Raw genomic sequence first — 16391 nt, forward strand, 5'->3', positions numbered from 1 at the left:
CTATTTCTCTACTAGAATGCCTCATATTTCATCATCGTATTTTAGACGTGCTGACGACTCCCAAGTCTTCAGTGACCGATGGTGATCATATTTGCAATTGTGCAAGTGCAGATGGCGAACATTGCGGCAATGGGTGCTCCAACAGGGCGATCTGTGTGGAGTGTGACCCGGACACATGCCCCAATGGGATAAGGTATGGGTCGTGTTTGCGTTTTCGTTTTATCAAGATACAAAAATTCTCTATAACATGCTCCTAAATTGAGAGTAATGCGCTAAATCCTTTGTTATGACTATAAACTGACATGGGCTGGAGAAAACCAACCCATGCCAAACCATGCATTCATCAATCGGTATGAATCATTGTCTATGCTTTTTAACCCTATAGTCACGATTCATTGGTTTTGGTGTTTGTTCATTGCTTCGCATCAACTCCTTTTGGGTAAAAATATGTGCTGAAATTATCATCTACCTGGCGATTGTAGTTTGTGGTTTTCGTTTTGCGGTAGTCAGCATTGTGTCAAATGAGTTCGGCAACATTTATCTTTTTTGGCTACTGATGCCATACGATATGGAATGCAGAGCGTGGTTTTAATCCACATCACAAATGCTTTTAGAATTGCGTTTCTGATGCCTCGACTATCATTATCTTGTTTCTAGAAGTTTGCAAAACATTTATGTCAAAAGGTTATTATTTTCTAATTTGCTGAATAAGCTAAAAGACCTGCTAGGTTAGTGGTATGTTTGTATCGAGTAAAAGTAAAAGGCGGTATGTTTTTCGTGTTGGTAATATTTTGCGGTTGAAATTTTGTGCTTGTGGTCACACTTTCACAGAAGTGGTAGCGTTAATTGGTATGATTAAAACCGATGTTGTTTTACCTACCTCTCCTCGGTCAGAAATCTGTGTCATTATGTCAGAAACGGCCCTTCATCTGTCGATCTGTTGAATATCTCGATGGCTTCCTAATTGGATTATTTTCTCTGTGGCTACTCGGAGAGAAAATATCCTGAGGGCTATGAATTGCAGTGAATGTTGATGTTTTTTGCCTCTATTCTTTGCGTCATAACTGTCATTGTGTCATAACACTTCAAATCGGTATTTGATTAGATGTTTCTCGTGTTATGCGTGTTTCCAAGTGTCTGACATTCGATTGGATTTGCCGTTTCTGAATTGACGCAAATGGCCACCCTATATAAACTTCGATGTATTGTCAATAAACAAATGGATGTGACTCTTCTCTCAATATTCCATCTCCTGTCTGCAACTATGCGAATGCCAAATGACACAATATCTTGCTAGGTTTAAATTAAACCAAACCAAGGTAGAGTTGTATTATCTTTTGTGGTTTATAGTCATATTGATCTGTCATTGTGATGTGTTCAGAATGCGATTCGTCATAACAATCAGTCCCGTATCCATGCTCTGAAATAAATAGGTAAACATACGCGGCTTAGCATTTACTGTGGCAATGATGTTTTCTAGTGTGTTTACAGGATTCAGTCGATGCCACGGTGGTGTCGCTTGACTCCGCATGCTTCATGTGTTTGTAATAGACAAAATTGTAACTGCCCTGTTGCATTGCACTACAAACACAGGTTGCTATTGATATGGAGGTCTAACAATCTCGTGACAGCACAAATAAACAACGCATGAAGTGTAAATTATTTAATTGGTCACCGTTCGCCACAAATATTAGGATAGCTTGCTCGATGGAGGAACTCAATTTGTGGTAATAGTCATCAAATTGACTTATGTCTGATGTGTTGGTTATTACGCTATCTCGCCAATGACTTTATTATTACTGGTATTATGAGAAGCGGGAACAGAAATTGTGTAAATTTTGACCATTATCGCCAATAGGTAGGTAATAGAGTAATTTGTTTCGTCAGACCTGTTCAGGGTTGTAACAAAGTGACAAGGCTCCGAGTCACAAGTCAATCTCACTTTTACAGTATTGACTCAAGTCAAGTCATTTTAAATTCACCACCGAGTCAAGTCCGAGAGCAAAGGGTCGAGTCCGAGTCATGGTATTATGACTCGAGTCCGAGTCCAAGTCATTGTGTTGACTGCCCAGTTTCCAGTTAAAGTCTTGTTAAACCAACTTTTTGTAACTCTGTGTTTGGTGATGTCGGATGGTTCGCATTTATAATATACAAGTTTTCATCACTTTTAGCAGTTTCTGGTCTCATTTTCAAATACCATAGTACCAATAGACAAAATCCCAATAGTGTGGTTGCTTTACCATTTTTCGAAATTACACTGAAATGTAGGTCTTGGTCGTCTGATTCTTGAGTCATATGACTTGGTTCGAGTCATGAGCAATGACTCGAGTCCAAGTCGAGTCATTTCCGTATTTTGAGAAAATGACTCGAGTCAAGTCGAGTCATCATAAAATCGTGACTCGAGTCATTGCAACCCTGGACCTGTTACAATCAGGTACATCTTGCAATTTCCAAAGTATCCTCCGTATTACCAGAAGTATGCTAGCTCTTGCCCGAATCTATTTTTTTAAACTGCATGCTTTAGTACCGTAATTTTCCATGTATAGTGCACAAAATTTAACCAATTTTTTGTCCAAAAATCGGGGGCTGCGCATTACGCATGGGTACTACAATTCTTGAAAAAACACTCTCTCGAAATAAAACTTGAAATCATACCTTTCTTCGTGTGTGTTATAAATCGCATTCACATTCAGCCATCCTGCCAATTAGCTTAAAGCGTGTTGCTTGAGCAATCGCATCTACAACAGGCCAACGTGCGCAAGGGATAATCGCTGGCCTAAACAGTCGCATCTCCTACAGGCCTGGTGTGCACGGTATAATCGTTGGCCTGATCAATCGCATCTGTTTTAGGCCTCTTGCGTAAGATATTGTCACTGGCCTGAACTATCATGTTTGTTTAGAGACAATGCCGTTAAGTTGTAGGCCTATAGCCTAATTAGCAATCGTCATGTCATCATTGTTCAACAGTGACATTGCAAAACAGAATGACATCGAACCGCCGCGAGCAGACTTCAACTTCCGTAATCGATTTTCGCTAATACTAAAACAACCATCACTGGTAACTTATCATACGCGCGAGTTCGTCAACACGAGAACCTTGTATAATCGGCATTAGGCATGTACTATGCCCGTACTGCGAGTGCAGGGTGCGTACTGGTACTATACATGGGGGGTACGCCTATTATACATGGAAAATTACGGTACTGTTCAGGCCTTTTTTTCTACTTCTGGTTTATGTAGTTTTGACATGTGCTTGAAATTGCTGCTTCCAGTTTTGATTCAGCAGAAGTTTATGGCGATACTTGCACACATGAGTGGCACTGCTGATTAGTTTCACCAAGTACCATTCATCCTGTCCTCAAAACGCGTGCAATACATAAAATCCTAAATTACTTGTAGTCACAGTGGAATTTCAAAAATCTTTTAATTATTGAAACTTGGCTATAGCGATTTAATGGTGGTACGGGGCATACGATACTTATCGTAGGCCTCGAGTGGTATTCATGGTTGCGGATTATGACCATGTTACCTTCTAAATTTGATGCATTCACCGTTTGGCAAGATTTATAAGTGGTGTTGTGAGGTACTCGATGTTCTCTCACATTAGTTTGTGCCGTCTAATTATGATTGCGAGCTTTCTGCCCGATAATAATTTTGTTCGGTCTCTTTCAGATGCTCAAATCAAGCGATACGAAAGCAGAAGTGGTGCGAGTCCTTGGAGCGATTCAAGACGTCGAAACGTGGATGGGGGCTGAGAACCACGAAAAGCGTTCCAGACGGTTTGACGATGCGAAACCGATAGACTTTATCACCAGTGTGGCTTATTCCGAGTTTTTCACTTGCAGGCTCTTTCATCCTGGAGTATGTCGGCGAAGTCGTAAGCGAAATAGAGTTTCGGAAACGGTTTGTCCAGTTGTACCACGCGTACAGCAGTCGGTACTGCGTACGATTGGACTCCACGAACGTAATCGACGGCTACCGTATGGGAAATGTCGGCCGGTTTGTGAATCACAGGTCTGTTTCGCGCTGTCTTCGTTTTCATGGGCGGGCTCGAATGTTTTTGTGAATTTTTTACAGCTGCGAGCCCAACTGCGAGATGCGGAAATGGCGCGTCGACGGCGAGTACCGTATCGCGTTGTTTGCTCGCCGGCGTATCCATGCAAATGAGGAGCTGACTTTTGATTACGACCTTCATGCGTACGATGTAGACACGCAACAGCATTGCCGGTAAGAAATCGAGACTTGTGTGCTTTGCTTTGCAAGGAAATGATGTTCTTTTGTGCTATTATGACTTTTTTGTGATCGGCTGATGTTATGTCATGGTCAGAATGCACTGTTATGTAACTGAATGGTGTATTCATATTGAAAACCGCTGATAAGCCTTGTGAACTAGCGGTAAGTATGTCTAAAAGCGGTGGTCGAAGTAGTCATTGTTGGAGTAGAAGTAGAAGTAATGTCATGAATTTCTACACAAGTAGACATTTGAATAATGTATTCATGTTGAAATACAGTCGGATATATAAGGGTGACGTTCATCACAGGTAATTGCCAGCAGGTAGGAGAGAATAAAAAAGATCACTGAATATCAACTATCAGATCAAATATGACATCACCGCATTGAAAATTGTAATAATCGATTCGAACAGATGGCTTGAGCTCAATGTACCATATTTAGATTATCATTTCTGTACTAGTGGCTGACTGTTACCCCTGACGAGTGTCTGCTGGAAATATTCGGGTTTATTTCGATATGAATATTTGTCGAATCGCAATTGCGGCATTATCGGCACTGGTTGCGATGCCCGCCATGTAAATGTGATACCGGAGTCTTTATGGCTCTCGTCACTGTCGCTGTTCGTGCAGACTGTCACAATTGTCAAAGCGTGCTTGAGTCGTTTTTCAAGAGATTAATGATGGGTTGGACGCGGAGTGCCCGAAACTGTTAGGAAACGGTTATGTGTTGCTGCAGTCGATGTTTTGCCTTTCAAAAGTGCGTCCACTTAGACGGAAAATGATTGCGAGCACGAAGGTGTCATTTTTCTTGAGTGCTTTCTAAACACCGGCCGGCCAAACCCTGAATCGTTCGTGGAAAACGTTTGCGGTGGTAACGTTCTGTCACGACTGGGAAGCATGGCACTAGGCCGAATGCTCTGTGGCTTTTCCCATGTTCGTAGTCGTTAGAACTGTTTAAAAGATGAAGCATGGATTGATCTAATACTAATTAACTAAAAAAACGTGATTCTAAATAGCTGGAAATTCAGTGAACTTCGTTCAAATAGACTCGTTTAAACGACGGTGATATAATTCCCAATTCAAGTTGTTTTCAAACCGAAATCCGAAAATATGCTGAGAGGAAATAAACTGACGGAAGAATATCAATAGAAATAGAAATTTATTCATTCTCTTACCATTTCATATCATTCCCGAGATTTAATGGTTACACTTGGACAAGATGAGGTTTGAGATGATGTTGTGAGGTCGACAGATTACGGTACTAATGTGCTTTATATGCTTGACATGTTGCCATTTGGTTTCCATGAGGTTCGCAAATATCAAGTCCAGCGTCCAGCTAATGACACCTACCACCCCTGTTACAGATGTGGCGCGGAGAAGTGCCGTGGCTCTTTCGGCGGGCATAATCGCGGCGTCTCGGAGCCCGATTTGGACTTGTCCTGCCGCGGTCAAGCGGCACGATTGCCAAAGCAGCCCAAATTAAAAGCGTTCCGGTCTGAGGTCGGTTTGTTATCTGCCACGCCGCCCAGTTGAATGTCGCTAATTTATCTCTCTTGTGTTTTTCAGGACGATGTCGCGACGGTGAAGGATTTTAGCGCGCTCGAAATGAAGCCGATTCCGAAGCCGGAAATGGATATGATCCGGGGCCGGCGGCTGTTTCTGTTGAGGAATCTGTCGCGGGTACGCAGGAGAGAGGAGGAAGAAAATCGGAAGAGTGGGGGTGAGGCGTTTCTACTCTATTTCTAGTAAGGGTAGCTGTTCTCGGTTCATGTTAAAACCACTTCAAGTGTAAGTAGAATATGAAAGTACCGAGATAAGTAGCGTTGAAAAGTAGATTTGGATGAGGCACCGCGTACCACATAATCACGGTCTGCCGCTTTCAACATTGCAAGACATATCTTTGTGACAACGCAAGGTGACTTTTGACACGACATATAGGTGCATTTTTCCAAATTTTATTCAGTTACCGCAATAAAGAGGCTTTTTTCCTCGGTTCTTATGACAATTTAACACAACAGATGCAAACGTGCCTCCTAAATAACCGATCGGGCGGAAGCACAAGTATTTTAAAAGCGTAACCACTAGATAATGTAGAGCAAGTCGACAAAACCTACTTGAGCACTCTGAAAAAGTAGAAGTGCTCCCTTACTGACCGCCTCTGCTGGTTTTGCGCGACTGAGCCAAGGAGAGGTAAATCTACATAATGGAATGTTAGTCAGTTTCTTGGTTTTGGGTCCTGTTTCTCATAATTTGTACGCTAATGGAAGCTTTGCTGATGTGTTTGATTCTGTTGCCCGGAAATAATACAGTATTGTATATGGAATGATACCTTGATCATTTTTTGTTGCTTCCAGAGACCTAGCTCTTGTTCCATTGGTAATTTAATTTTTTTCGTGGCAGGCGACACTTCGGCACGTAAACCGCGGCATAAGTCGAAAACGAAAAAGGTCCAGCAAAGCAAGGAGGTAAGAATCTTAATACTCGGATGCGAGAGTTTACGATCACTCATGTTTACGGTTTTTGCGCAGGACAAACAAAAATTGGAATCGGCACTCACTGAGATGTACACGGCGATAGCCACTTGCAAGGATCAAAACGGGGTGTCGGTGGCGATCCCGTTCATGAATTTGCCGTCGAAAAAGAAGTACGTGAATTTTAAGCCTTGTTAAGCCCAGTTCTTATCGTACCACGACTCGAAAGCTTGTAGTTTTAGTGTGTCATTCAACGTAAAGCTATTGTTGAATGTTGTCGTCACCAATAACTAACAGCTGCTAGGTGTCGCTATGCTTTAAACAAATGTTACACCATAGTGTCCTATATGGTGTCGACACAGGCAAATCTCACGCCTCAGTGAAATTGTATTACGTCACAATTTCCATTTGGCTATAGGCAATTTGACGGTCATTTTTGACCGGCTTGCCGAGCATTAAATTTGGTAAAACAGGTATCAATCGAAAGCTGACTCTGCACTGATTACAAAAATATAAATTTTATTCCGCTTGTGACCCTGGAACTCCACAATCAGCCTCGAATTTTTCATTGTTATGGAGATTGGCATTGAGACGCAACAATGCTGTCTGGCGAAACGAGAGAGTAGCTCAGGAGAAAAAGAGCCAGACAGCATTGTTGCGTCCCAATGCACATATTGTAGTTATAGCCTACAGAATTTGGATTTGACAAAAGAAATAGTGCTCCGACACGCCAAACACCGTACCTCAAAATTATGATGCCTCTTTCCGATGTAACGCCTGTTTTTGGCAGTGATAGGACAGTCCTACATGTTGCTCTAGTGTGAAGGATTATGTGTAACTCATCTTGGAGAAATTCAATAATTTTTTCAAAAGTGTGCTGTGAAGTTCAGCAACTCAAATCATTGTATACCTAGCAAGGCCTAACAAAAAGTACCAAAATATAGATCTGGAGGTTGGCTTTTAAAATAACCACGAGTGAGTCATTTATGACAAAAATTTCGTACAAATTTTTGGTTCACGATGAAGCGATTTTATGAAATTATACGATGGAATAAAACACTATCGAACATTTAAGCATTAAAAGAAAATGGCTACTATCAGTATGCTCAGTAAAATTGAAATTAGAGACACAGTAACAGAGCTATCATGTTAATATTTCGATTAAAAAAAATTTGGGTAATCACCCCCATCTGGCCAAAAGTAGCACTCGTTTACGTTGTGTCTTTGTCCCGCAGGAATCCAGAGTATTACGAGCGTATCTCCGATCCGATCGACCTCAGCATCATAGAGCACAACATCGTGTCCAACCACTACAAGAGCATCGAGTCTTTCGACAATGACGTGCAGCGGGTGCTCAAGAACGCCGAGGTGAGTTTCGTTATCAGCTACATGCTATTACGGAAATATCATGTTTGACACGCAGATTTATTAATGTGTTTCATGTCGTTTCAGAAATATCACGGGAAGAAGTCAACTCTCGGGAAAGACGTGCTTCGGCTGAAAAAAGCGTACGCTTTGGCGCGCGGAGATGCAATGATTCGCATCAACGGACAAGAAAAGGTGATTGGTCTGTTTTGGATTTTGAATTTCGCGAAAGAATTTACGTGATTGCGACGTCTGTTACTATCGATCACGATAACTTTGCAAAATGTCGAAAATAAATATTCTAGTAATTCCATCCTGTATATATATAATATATGTATATATATATCACATATGTTTCAAAAAAACTCAAAATTTACAATCGCAATATACTGTGCTGACATGCAAAAAACGTGACACCAGAGTAGTCATCTTTGGTGCTCGAGTGAAAATAGAAGAAATGACGTAAATTTCTACTGCGGTACAAGTAAAATTAGCGAACAACTAAAAAGTGAAATATTCTAGGCCTAGTGTTGCCTAAAAACTGAAAAAGTAGTCTACAAGGATTACTATCTGACTAAGGCGCTAGTAGGCTTGGTCCGCTTGACCATCACGATAAAGTGCAGGTATTTCTTTACTGAATCAGTCAGCAAATCTGCCTTCAATTCTGTCCCGTTTTATTTTTTACTGAATCTCTAAATCTTTCGCGGTAAAATTGCAAAATTTTCAATCCAAATTTTCAATGTCCCCAGCCGACCGAATGCTCCGAGGCGTCCGACGCTGACTGGGACAACTCCGACAACGCCCATCGCAGAAACGAAGACCACATCCGGTGCATCTGCCAGATCTACCGGGACGAGGGGCTGATGGTGCAGTGCGAGAAGTGCTACGTGAGTTGGAAGATTACCAGTGAATTCCCCCCGTAATCCTAACACCTATCCTGAATATATGAATACATAGATACCAAGTGCCGTATATCCCAATTTACGCTCGTGGAATTTTTATTGCAATATTGGTGCATTGCTTTCATATAAATAATAATTATTACATTTCTAATGCTAAATTCACCAAGTGCTGTACAACACAATTCACGCTCACATTCAGGAAAACATAAATTTTCGAATTTAATAATTCTATATTGTTGCATGTTGCATTGTTACGATATAAATAATAATAGTTGTTACATTTCTAATGATTAATTCACCAAGTGCCGTACACCACAATTCATTCTCACATTCAGGGAAACATTAATTTTTGAATATAATAATTCAATATGTTGCATCGCTTTCATATAAATAATAGTTGTTACATTTGTAATGCTAAATTCACCAAGTGCCGTACACCACAATTCATTCTCACATTCAGGGAAACATTAATTTTTTAATACAATAATTCAGTATTGTTACATCGCTTTCATATAAATAATAGTTGTTACATTTCTAATGCTAAATTCACCAAGTGCCATATACCACAAATCATGCTAAGTTGCATCGCTTTCATGATAATGACAGTTATTACGTTTCCAACTTCCTTCGGTCCGGTTCGCTGATCGCAATACTCCCATCCCAGGTTTGGCAGCATTGCGACTGTATCGGGGTCGACCCAGACGAGACCGATCACTACCTTTGCGAGGAATGTGAGCCGCGAGCGGTCCCGAGAGAAGTGAAGGTGGTTCCGCCGCCCCCTAGTACGCCGCCGGGGCACACGTATTATTTGACTTTGCTGCGAGACGATCTGCTTGTGAAGCAAGGTAAATGTAACTGTGCTATCGTCGGGTTGGATCAATTCGACGCTTTGACGGTGATTTGTTTACTTTGAGATGTTGCCCGGTGATAGAAGTGATTGTTGATTGATTGATAAACTGTCGGCACTAATATTCAATGTTGATTCTGTAGTGTTGTCCGCGGAGACATGCTTGCGATATGCCTTTTGAAAATTTGGATTGGCATGAGCAACTAGAAATGGATCAGTATCAATAGAAACGGAGACATCTCGGATTTGTAGCTATACTAATTTCAGCATTCTGCGATTGATAACTGGCTAGATATTAATCCGTACGTTCGAGAAGGTCCTGCTTTTTTGCCACATCTAAAATTGCAGCTGAATTTGCAAAGTACACATTTTGAATATCCGGAATTGTGGATGTTTACAATCATTTTTACCGTTTTGCAGACTATACGTTTCCCATGCTCGAACCAAATAACGACACACATTATAACGTTCTCTCACAGGTGACTGTGTTTATCTGACAAAGGATCACCGTTTGAGTCACGGCAGCAACTCGTCGTCGTCACGAGGGTCGTACCGTAACGCGGCGAATATTTCGGCCGAAAACTTGAAGATATTCCGAATCGAACAGCTTTGGACCGACGAAAGGTAGGTTTGTCTGGTCCCAAAAATTCAATCCAAAGTTGTCCCGATTGCTAAGGCCATACATAACGATTCATATACTCGAATGCGAACCCAGCATGTTTTCAATATTTTATGAAAGAACATTGCCCTTGTGCCACATTCATCCCGCAAAACCTCAACACTCAGGTAGCATATCATAACAATTACGAAGCATAAAGCACCACGCGTTGAAGGAAACGCTATTTCTTGTCTATCAATTTTCAAATTACAGCTTCGTTTCAGATCTCTAAGCCATATTACGGTCAACAAATTGAACGTAATTTATGAATTGCACGTATTGGGACACTTAGTGTCTTGCTGTTGTGACGTGTTAATTACTGGTATTCAAATAATGGAAGAATATTACTAAGTTAATCGAGTTCTTCCATGTTGAAGAGAAAGTGTCGTAACCATAATTCCCAATAGTTCTTCACGGAGAGTTTCAGTACTGAAAAGACCGACACGTACTACTTGACTCGAATCACTTTTTCGATACTCGGATTTGAGCAATCAGCCAACACTCAACACTCGAGACCTAAATCAAAACTCGGGCGGCCCTACTTATTACCAACTTATATCGCGATCCACTCACCATCCGTCTTTAGAGGTGACAAGTACGGATACGGATATTACTTCCTACGACCCCATGAGATTCACCACGCGCCCTCTCGTACATTTTACCGCAACGAGCTGTTTGCGTCTCCGTTTTACGAGATCGTGCCGTTGGAGGCGGTCGTCGGCCTGTGCTGCGTCATGGACCTGTACACTTACTGTAAAGGAAAGCCGAAAGGTAGAAATTTACCGTGTACGCAATTGATATTCCTTATCAAAATCATTTCCTCGACAGTGTTTGAAAGCGACGATCTTTACATCTGCGATTTCCGCACCGACAAAGCCGCAAGTTCCTTCAATCGCATCACAAAGAAGAAGTATCCGATTTGCACGAAACCGCACGTGTTCGATGCCTACAAACAGAAACTGACGCCTAAAAAAGATTATCAGGTATTTACAGCTTCATTCAATCTAGAACAATGTTTTATTGGTTTTGCTCTCAACCAGACTTGTAAAAACCCATTTAATTAGTTGATGGTCAACTAACTAATGGTCTTTTGAGTTCTTCTAGTTCTAGATGCTTGTTTTGAAAATTGAGTAGTTGTAGTTCTAGTTGCGGATTTTAAAAATTGAGTAGTTCTAGTTCTTGTTCTAGTTGCAGATTTTGAAAATTGAGTAGTTCTAGTTCTATTTGCTGATTTTGAAAATTCAGTAGTTCTAGTTCAGTTGCTGATTTTGAAAAATGAGTAGTCGTAATTTTAGTTCTAGTTGCAGATTTTGAAAATCCAGTAGTTGGTACAAGTCTGCTCTCAACACTGTTGCTGAAGTTCAATTCATTTTATGCAGCAGTGTTCTTTTGTAATGCAGTCGATGTGTCATGCGGTAGACGTTTGTTTTTGTGATTAGGCGAAAATTTGAGGTTGAACGCAGGCTTGCAGATTGGCGTAAGGGTTAAGATCCACTGATATAGTAATGTTTAGGCTATTCGCCACCTTTGCCAAAAATAAAGGCGCTCGTAATTGTGACAGCGTTCCTTGAGAAGGCATATTTTGCATATTTTCGTAGCCTCATCAAGTCCCAGAACAGTATCGGAGATCTTTCGGCCGCCCGCCCGGTTCCTTGGACTCGCCGACGCCAGGTATGAGGCGCATTTTCATTTTTCATAAGTTAAAACTTTAAAGGTTTTTCACTGTTTTTAGACAGAGAAGATTCGTCACCGGTTGAAAGTGCCGGCCAGGGGACTTCTTCTGTCCAAGACGATGCAAACGCGACGCACGCCAGCCCTGTGTTTGGAAAGCACGAGTTGGGATCGACGGCTTGGCGGAAGAAACAGCGTCTGGACGGGATCGCGAGCAAATTGCTCAACAAGTTGCCGTCGAAAGGTACCTATATACAAGCTCGTAAATTCGATGGCCTGCTCTTCACAACTTCGGGGCAGTTTGTTTCTCGTGAATGATTGAATTATAGAGCAGACCGTCACCAGTCTTCACGCGGTTGATTGTTTTGGTCGCACGTTATGGGGATGTGGTCAACCGACGCTGTAATAGGTGTCAGTTATCTTGACGCAAGCTAATTTGCCCAGTTGAGTGGAAGCAGTCTAAGACATAACTAGGGCTGGACACAATGACTCGGGTCGAGTAGTAAAAGACGATTTTTTAGAGTATTAAAATTATAGTCTTCCCGCAGCTGAAAGTTAATTTGCTAACGAGAATTATAGTTTTGATGCTATTTTCCACTGAGGAAGCCTTGAAACCTTGATTGGCCGTGTCGCAGCATGCGAGACATATAGTACAAAGCTACAGACGTTACTGGAAATAACACATTTCCTGAGTCATGATCATCCCACAACATTGTCAAAAAGCGCAATGAAATCGGTGTGGTCGAAAAAATGCCAAAGTAGCTATAATGTGACGGATAACAGGCATTATGTTCTTTGTTGTGGCATAAAAGGTAAGGTACTTATTTGAACTTTGACATAATGCAATCTGTTGTGACGTCATAATGAGTGATACTCGACTCGAAGCCTGATACGTGATTCAGAATCGAATCACTCAAGTACTCGATTTTGCCCAGCCCTAGACATAACCAATTGAGCAGTAGTGCAAAACATAACTGGGCACTCTCAGAAAGTAGAATTACTTAGTCACTGGCCGACTGTGCATTATTGCTTCATCGTACGGGTAGTGGCATAGCTAAAACGAGAAGTCTTCGTTATACCCCCCCCCCCCACTAGAAAAATTTCAACATCATTTTTGTACTCTGTAGCAACTATACTGTGACATGTCAATGTTGGAAATATTTTGCCTCCCCCACCCAATTATGTTTTCATTAGCTTTCCAAGTATTCTGATATAAATGCATGTTTCTTGCTTTAAGCCCGATATTTTTGTTGAGTCCATTGATATATAACAGTGGCGTGCTCGTACGCTATCAAAATGCCGCTAATTTCAGGTGACGACATTTCCTACCTTCTCGGTTCTGCCGGCGCAAAACGCCGTCGCAAGAAGTCCACGTCGGGACGATAATCGCATCTGAGTCGTTGCATTTGTAAAATCTTAACGATATTCGTTTCCGCTTTTGTCCGGCACTTCGGTGCTTCGCATGCCCGTTTATTTTCACGTCCGCGTCGCTAATTTTCTTTACCCTATTCCTTTTTTATCATGGTTTTACTCACACGCACTTAATCACACTTCTCGAACGATCACGTCGTTCAGCCGGCTTTGCGCGCGGATTTTCCGGCTCTCTGCCTGCTTCGAGAGAGGTCGCTGTTTTTTGATGTTTCATTTTCGCTTTGTTCATCGCGGATTGCTCGCAGTCTATTATGTTCTGTAATTGTGCAAATCGAATCGCGCGGCCAGCCGGCCTCGGTCTGAAATTGTTCACGGTTCCGTTATCAGGTACTGCTCGTAAGCTGCGCTTTTCTTCCGGCCACACGCCGAGACTCGTGCCGCCTTGGCGCGCGGCGCTTCGTTTCCTCTTTCTCTAAGCTTCGCTCGAATGAGATGTGCGATTTATAGATTTGTGTTGTTTTGTCTCGCTTTGTTTTATGCTAGCGCGCAAGCGCGGTGTACATTATACATTATAAATAAATATATATGATATGGACACTTGCAGTTTTGGCTGTGCGTTTGAATTGCTGCTTTCCGATTCGGTGTACAAAGTGCTGAGATCTGGAACGTGTCAATTCAGTACAATGTTCTTCGTAATTTTCAATCTACATTACGTGGTTTTGAAAGGACTCGCGGGCCAAGTCGTACTTATATAGAGGTGGAGGTGTCGAATAAAGTTTGGTACCTGGAAAGGGGGACACTTGTTACAAATTACAAGGCTATAAAAGTGTCGTTTCTTGAAGTTTTACGGGAAGTCGTGTTGTGTTGACGGGAAGGAAGGTCAGCTATCGGACTACACTCACGAACGACCCGCTTTATCACGATACTGCAGTCCTACTCCCGAAAGACCCGCCCAAACATCTGCATAATTTTTCGTTTTTTAGTTCTGCCTGGCTGTCAAAGCTCAAAAAGGAGGGCGTCCTCCGAGTACATTGTCGATTTCCTCAAGGAGGACAAATCCCCGTAAATATGATAACCCTATGTTATGGCTCAAATATTCCATTTGTGAAAACAATTCAAATATATCGACGTCATTTTTGACAAGAGGCTATCCTACAAAGCACGAATCGACTACATGTCATCTAAATGTAACACGAGGCTCAATTTGTTGGGAGCTCTGACCCTCACAATTGGAGAGCCAGTAAGAAAGTCTTCTGAGTTTCTGCACTGTCTACTGATCACTCGTGCACTCCATCCTCGAGCACGGAATGCCGGCTACTTCTTCGCGCCCGCTACGCACCTGAAGAAGACCCAGACCATACAGAGGCATTAGGCTACTCATCGTTTACTTCACTAGAAGTAGCCAGTAAAGTGGATTATGTATAAGTTGTGATATCCAAGTTAGCTATGTCGAGGTATTACTGTATCCAGTTGAAAGTTGATAAAAGAGTTCACACCATCGCCCGTTTTAGTCGGCATCCGTTTTGGTCGCAGACAAAAACTCTCATTAATAAACGAATATATGAAATAATTTAATAAATTCCTCTGATATCAGTGTTGGACCGTCTCGATCCCACTACAGTTTCAAAATTCTTATTGATGGCGTTCGATATCGACGAGCAAGAGTTTCGCAACGTCGTGAGTGATAGTTTCGTGCTGAGAAATTGCCTTTCGTCGGTCTCCGCTATGAATCGCGCGTAGTCGTGAATGTTCGGAAATTTTTCGGATCGGCGGATGATTTTTCCGCGCGCGAGATAGTACGCCGCTATCTCGGCGTGGTCGTCGGCCAGCTGCGATTCGGCCTCCCGCAGCTCGCCCAGGATTTTTTCTTGGAGCTGAGAAAACAATTTTCGGAGTTGCGTGTTCATGAAACCAAAGCTAATATCGGCATACTGCTGGCTTACAGTAGCTACGTTACTGCAGTTTCTCAGGGTTGTCCGTGGCGGTCCCCAGAGCCAGCAAAACAAGTCGGGTCGCAACAGGATAAGTACCATGCATAATACTTCTACTTTAGGAATAATCAAGTTGCTCATCCCTACTATAGCTTGCAGTAGGCCTACTTATAAACCATATTCAAGTAGTTATGATTTTGGACTAGTACGGTAGGCTTCTTCACAGTTTTCGTATTTTTTCAGGAAAAACAAACCCTAGAAGACTTGATTATTGCCTTTTACCTTATGCTACTTGTGATTGAATATAAACTGTAGGCGTAGTGACAGATCAATACAAGCATCATTCATTCCTCGTATCCGCTCTATGTCGTTTGATTTGATTGAATGTCGTGTTTATTCGGAATCGATTTAAGTTTGCTGGTAACGAGGCGTCATTCAGGCTCAACGAGGCTCACCTCCAATTGGATATTGTTTCCATCCGTCGCTTCAGGTACGTGCAATAAAATCCATACGCGAAGAGTTTTTATGGCATCAGACAGGGAGTACATGGTCGGTTTCGCTTCTTTAAACAAGCTGTCGATGCTTTTATTTGCGGAGTAGGGCGAGATCTCCGATTTAATTTTGCCCTCCTCACTATTCTCTTCCCGAGATACTTTAATTATGTCGTTGATTGATCGGCTGAGAATAGTATTTTTCAGAATGTTGTCGAATTCTTTCATGCACTGCGGCAGGGTTTCGCATATGGTCTTTTCAACTCGATTGCTTATATTCAGTTCGAACTGTTCGAAGACTTCTTGTCCAGCTGCGCTACTTGTGGCAGTCATTTTTGTTGTTCACGCTGAGGAAACTCTTCTAGATGCAGCAACTAACATACAATTGCTGTATCTTAAAATGATTAGGTGGATTGTTACGACATAAACAGTAAACACTGAGTTAATATGG

General features: G+C 41.9%; 2 protein-coding genes across 2 annotated transcripts in view; one reads left to right on the forward strand and one right to left on the reverse strand.

The window, feature by feature from the left end:
* LOC145446277 (uncharacterized) overlaps positions 1-14121 on the forward strand; it is a 28830-nt gene extending 14709 nt beyond the window's left edge. Inside the window, exons 9-26 of the mRNA XM_080324529.1 lie at positions 46-193; positions 3673-3779; positions 3846-4014; positions 4078-4227; positions 5598-5733; positions 5800-5953; positions 6634-6698; positions 6762-6877; positions 7940-8072; positions 8157-8264; positions 8819-8956; positions 9636-9816; positions 10298-10442; positions 11063-11247; positions 11305-11459; positions 12075-12147; positions 12209-12391; positions 13460-14121. Of these exons, the coding sequence (XP_080180655.1) occupies positions 46-193; positions 3673-3779; positions 3846-4014; positions 4078-4227; positions 5598-5733; positions 5800-5953; positions 6634-6698; positions 6762-6877; positions 7940-8072; positions 8157-8264; positions 8819-8956; positions 9636-9816; positions 10298-10442; positions 11063-11247; positions 11305-11459; positions 12075-12147; positions 12209-12391; positions 13460-13533 (2420 nt within the window). The 3' untranslated portion in view covers positions 13534-14121. The remainder of the gene's footprint in view (positions 1-45; positions 194-3672; positions 3780-3845; positions 4015-4077; positions 4228-5597; positions 5734-5799; positions 5954-6633; positions 6699-6761; positions 6878-7939; positions 8073-8156; positions 8265-8818; positions 8957-9635; positions 9817-10297; positions 10443-11062; positions 11248-11304; positions 11460-12074; positions 12148-12208; positions 12392-13459) is intronic.
* Positions 14122-15068: 947 nt separating this feature from the next.
* Positions 15069-16324, reverse strand: LOC145446291 (proteasome activator complex subunit 3-like). The gene is made up of 2 exons (XM_080324545.1): positions 15905-16324; positions 15069-15392 (listed from the first exon to the last, which is right to left on the reverse strand). The coding sequence occupies exons 1-2, from the start codon at positions 16271-16273 to the stop codon at positions 15090-15092; spliced, it is 672 nt and encodes a 223-aa protein (XP_080180671.1). The 5' UTR covers positions 16274-16324; the 3' UTR covers positions 15069-15089.
* Between the last annotated feature and the right edge of the window lie 67 nt (positions 16325-16391).

This window comes from Botryllus schlosseri, chromosome 9, assembly GCF_051294905.1.
Source record: "Botryllus schlosseri isolate E-star chromosome 9, Bs_hap1, whole genome shotgun sequence".
NCBI lineage: Eukaryota > Metazoa > Chordata > Ascidiacea > Stolidobranchia > Styelidae > Botryllus > Botryllus schlosseri.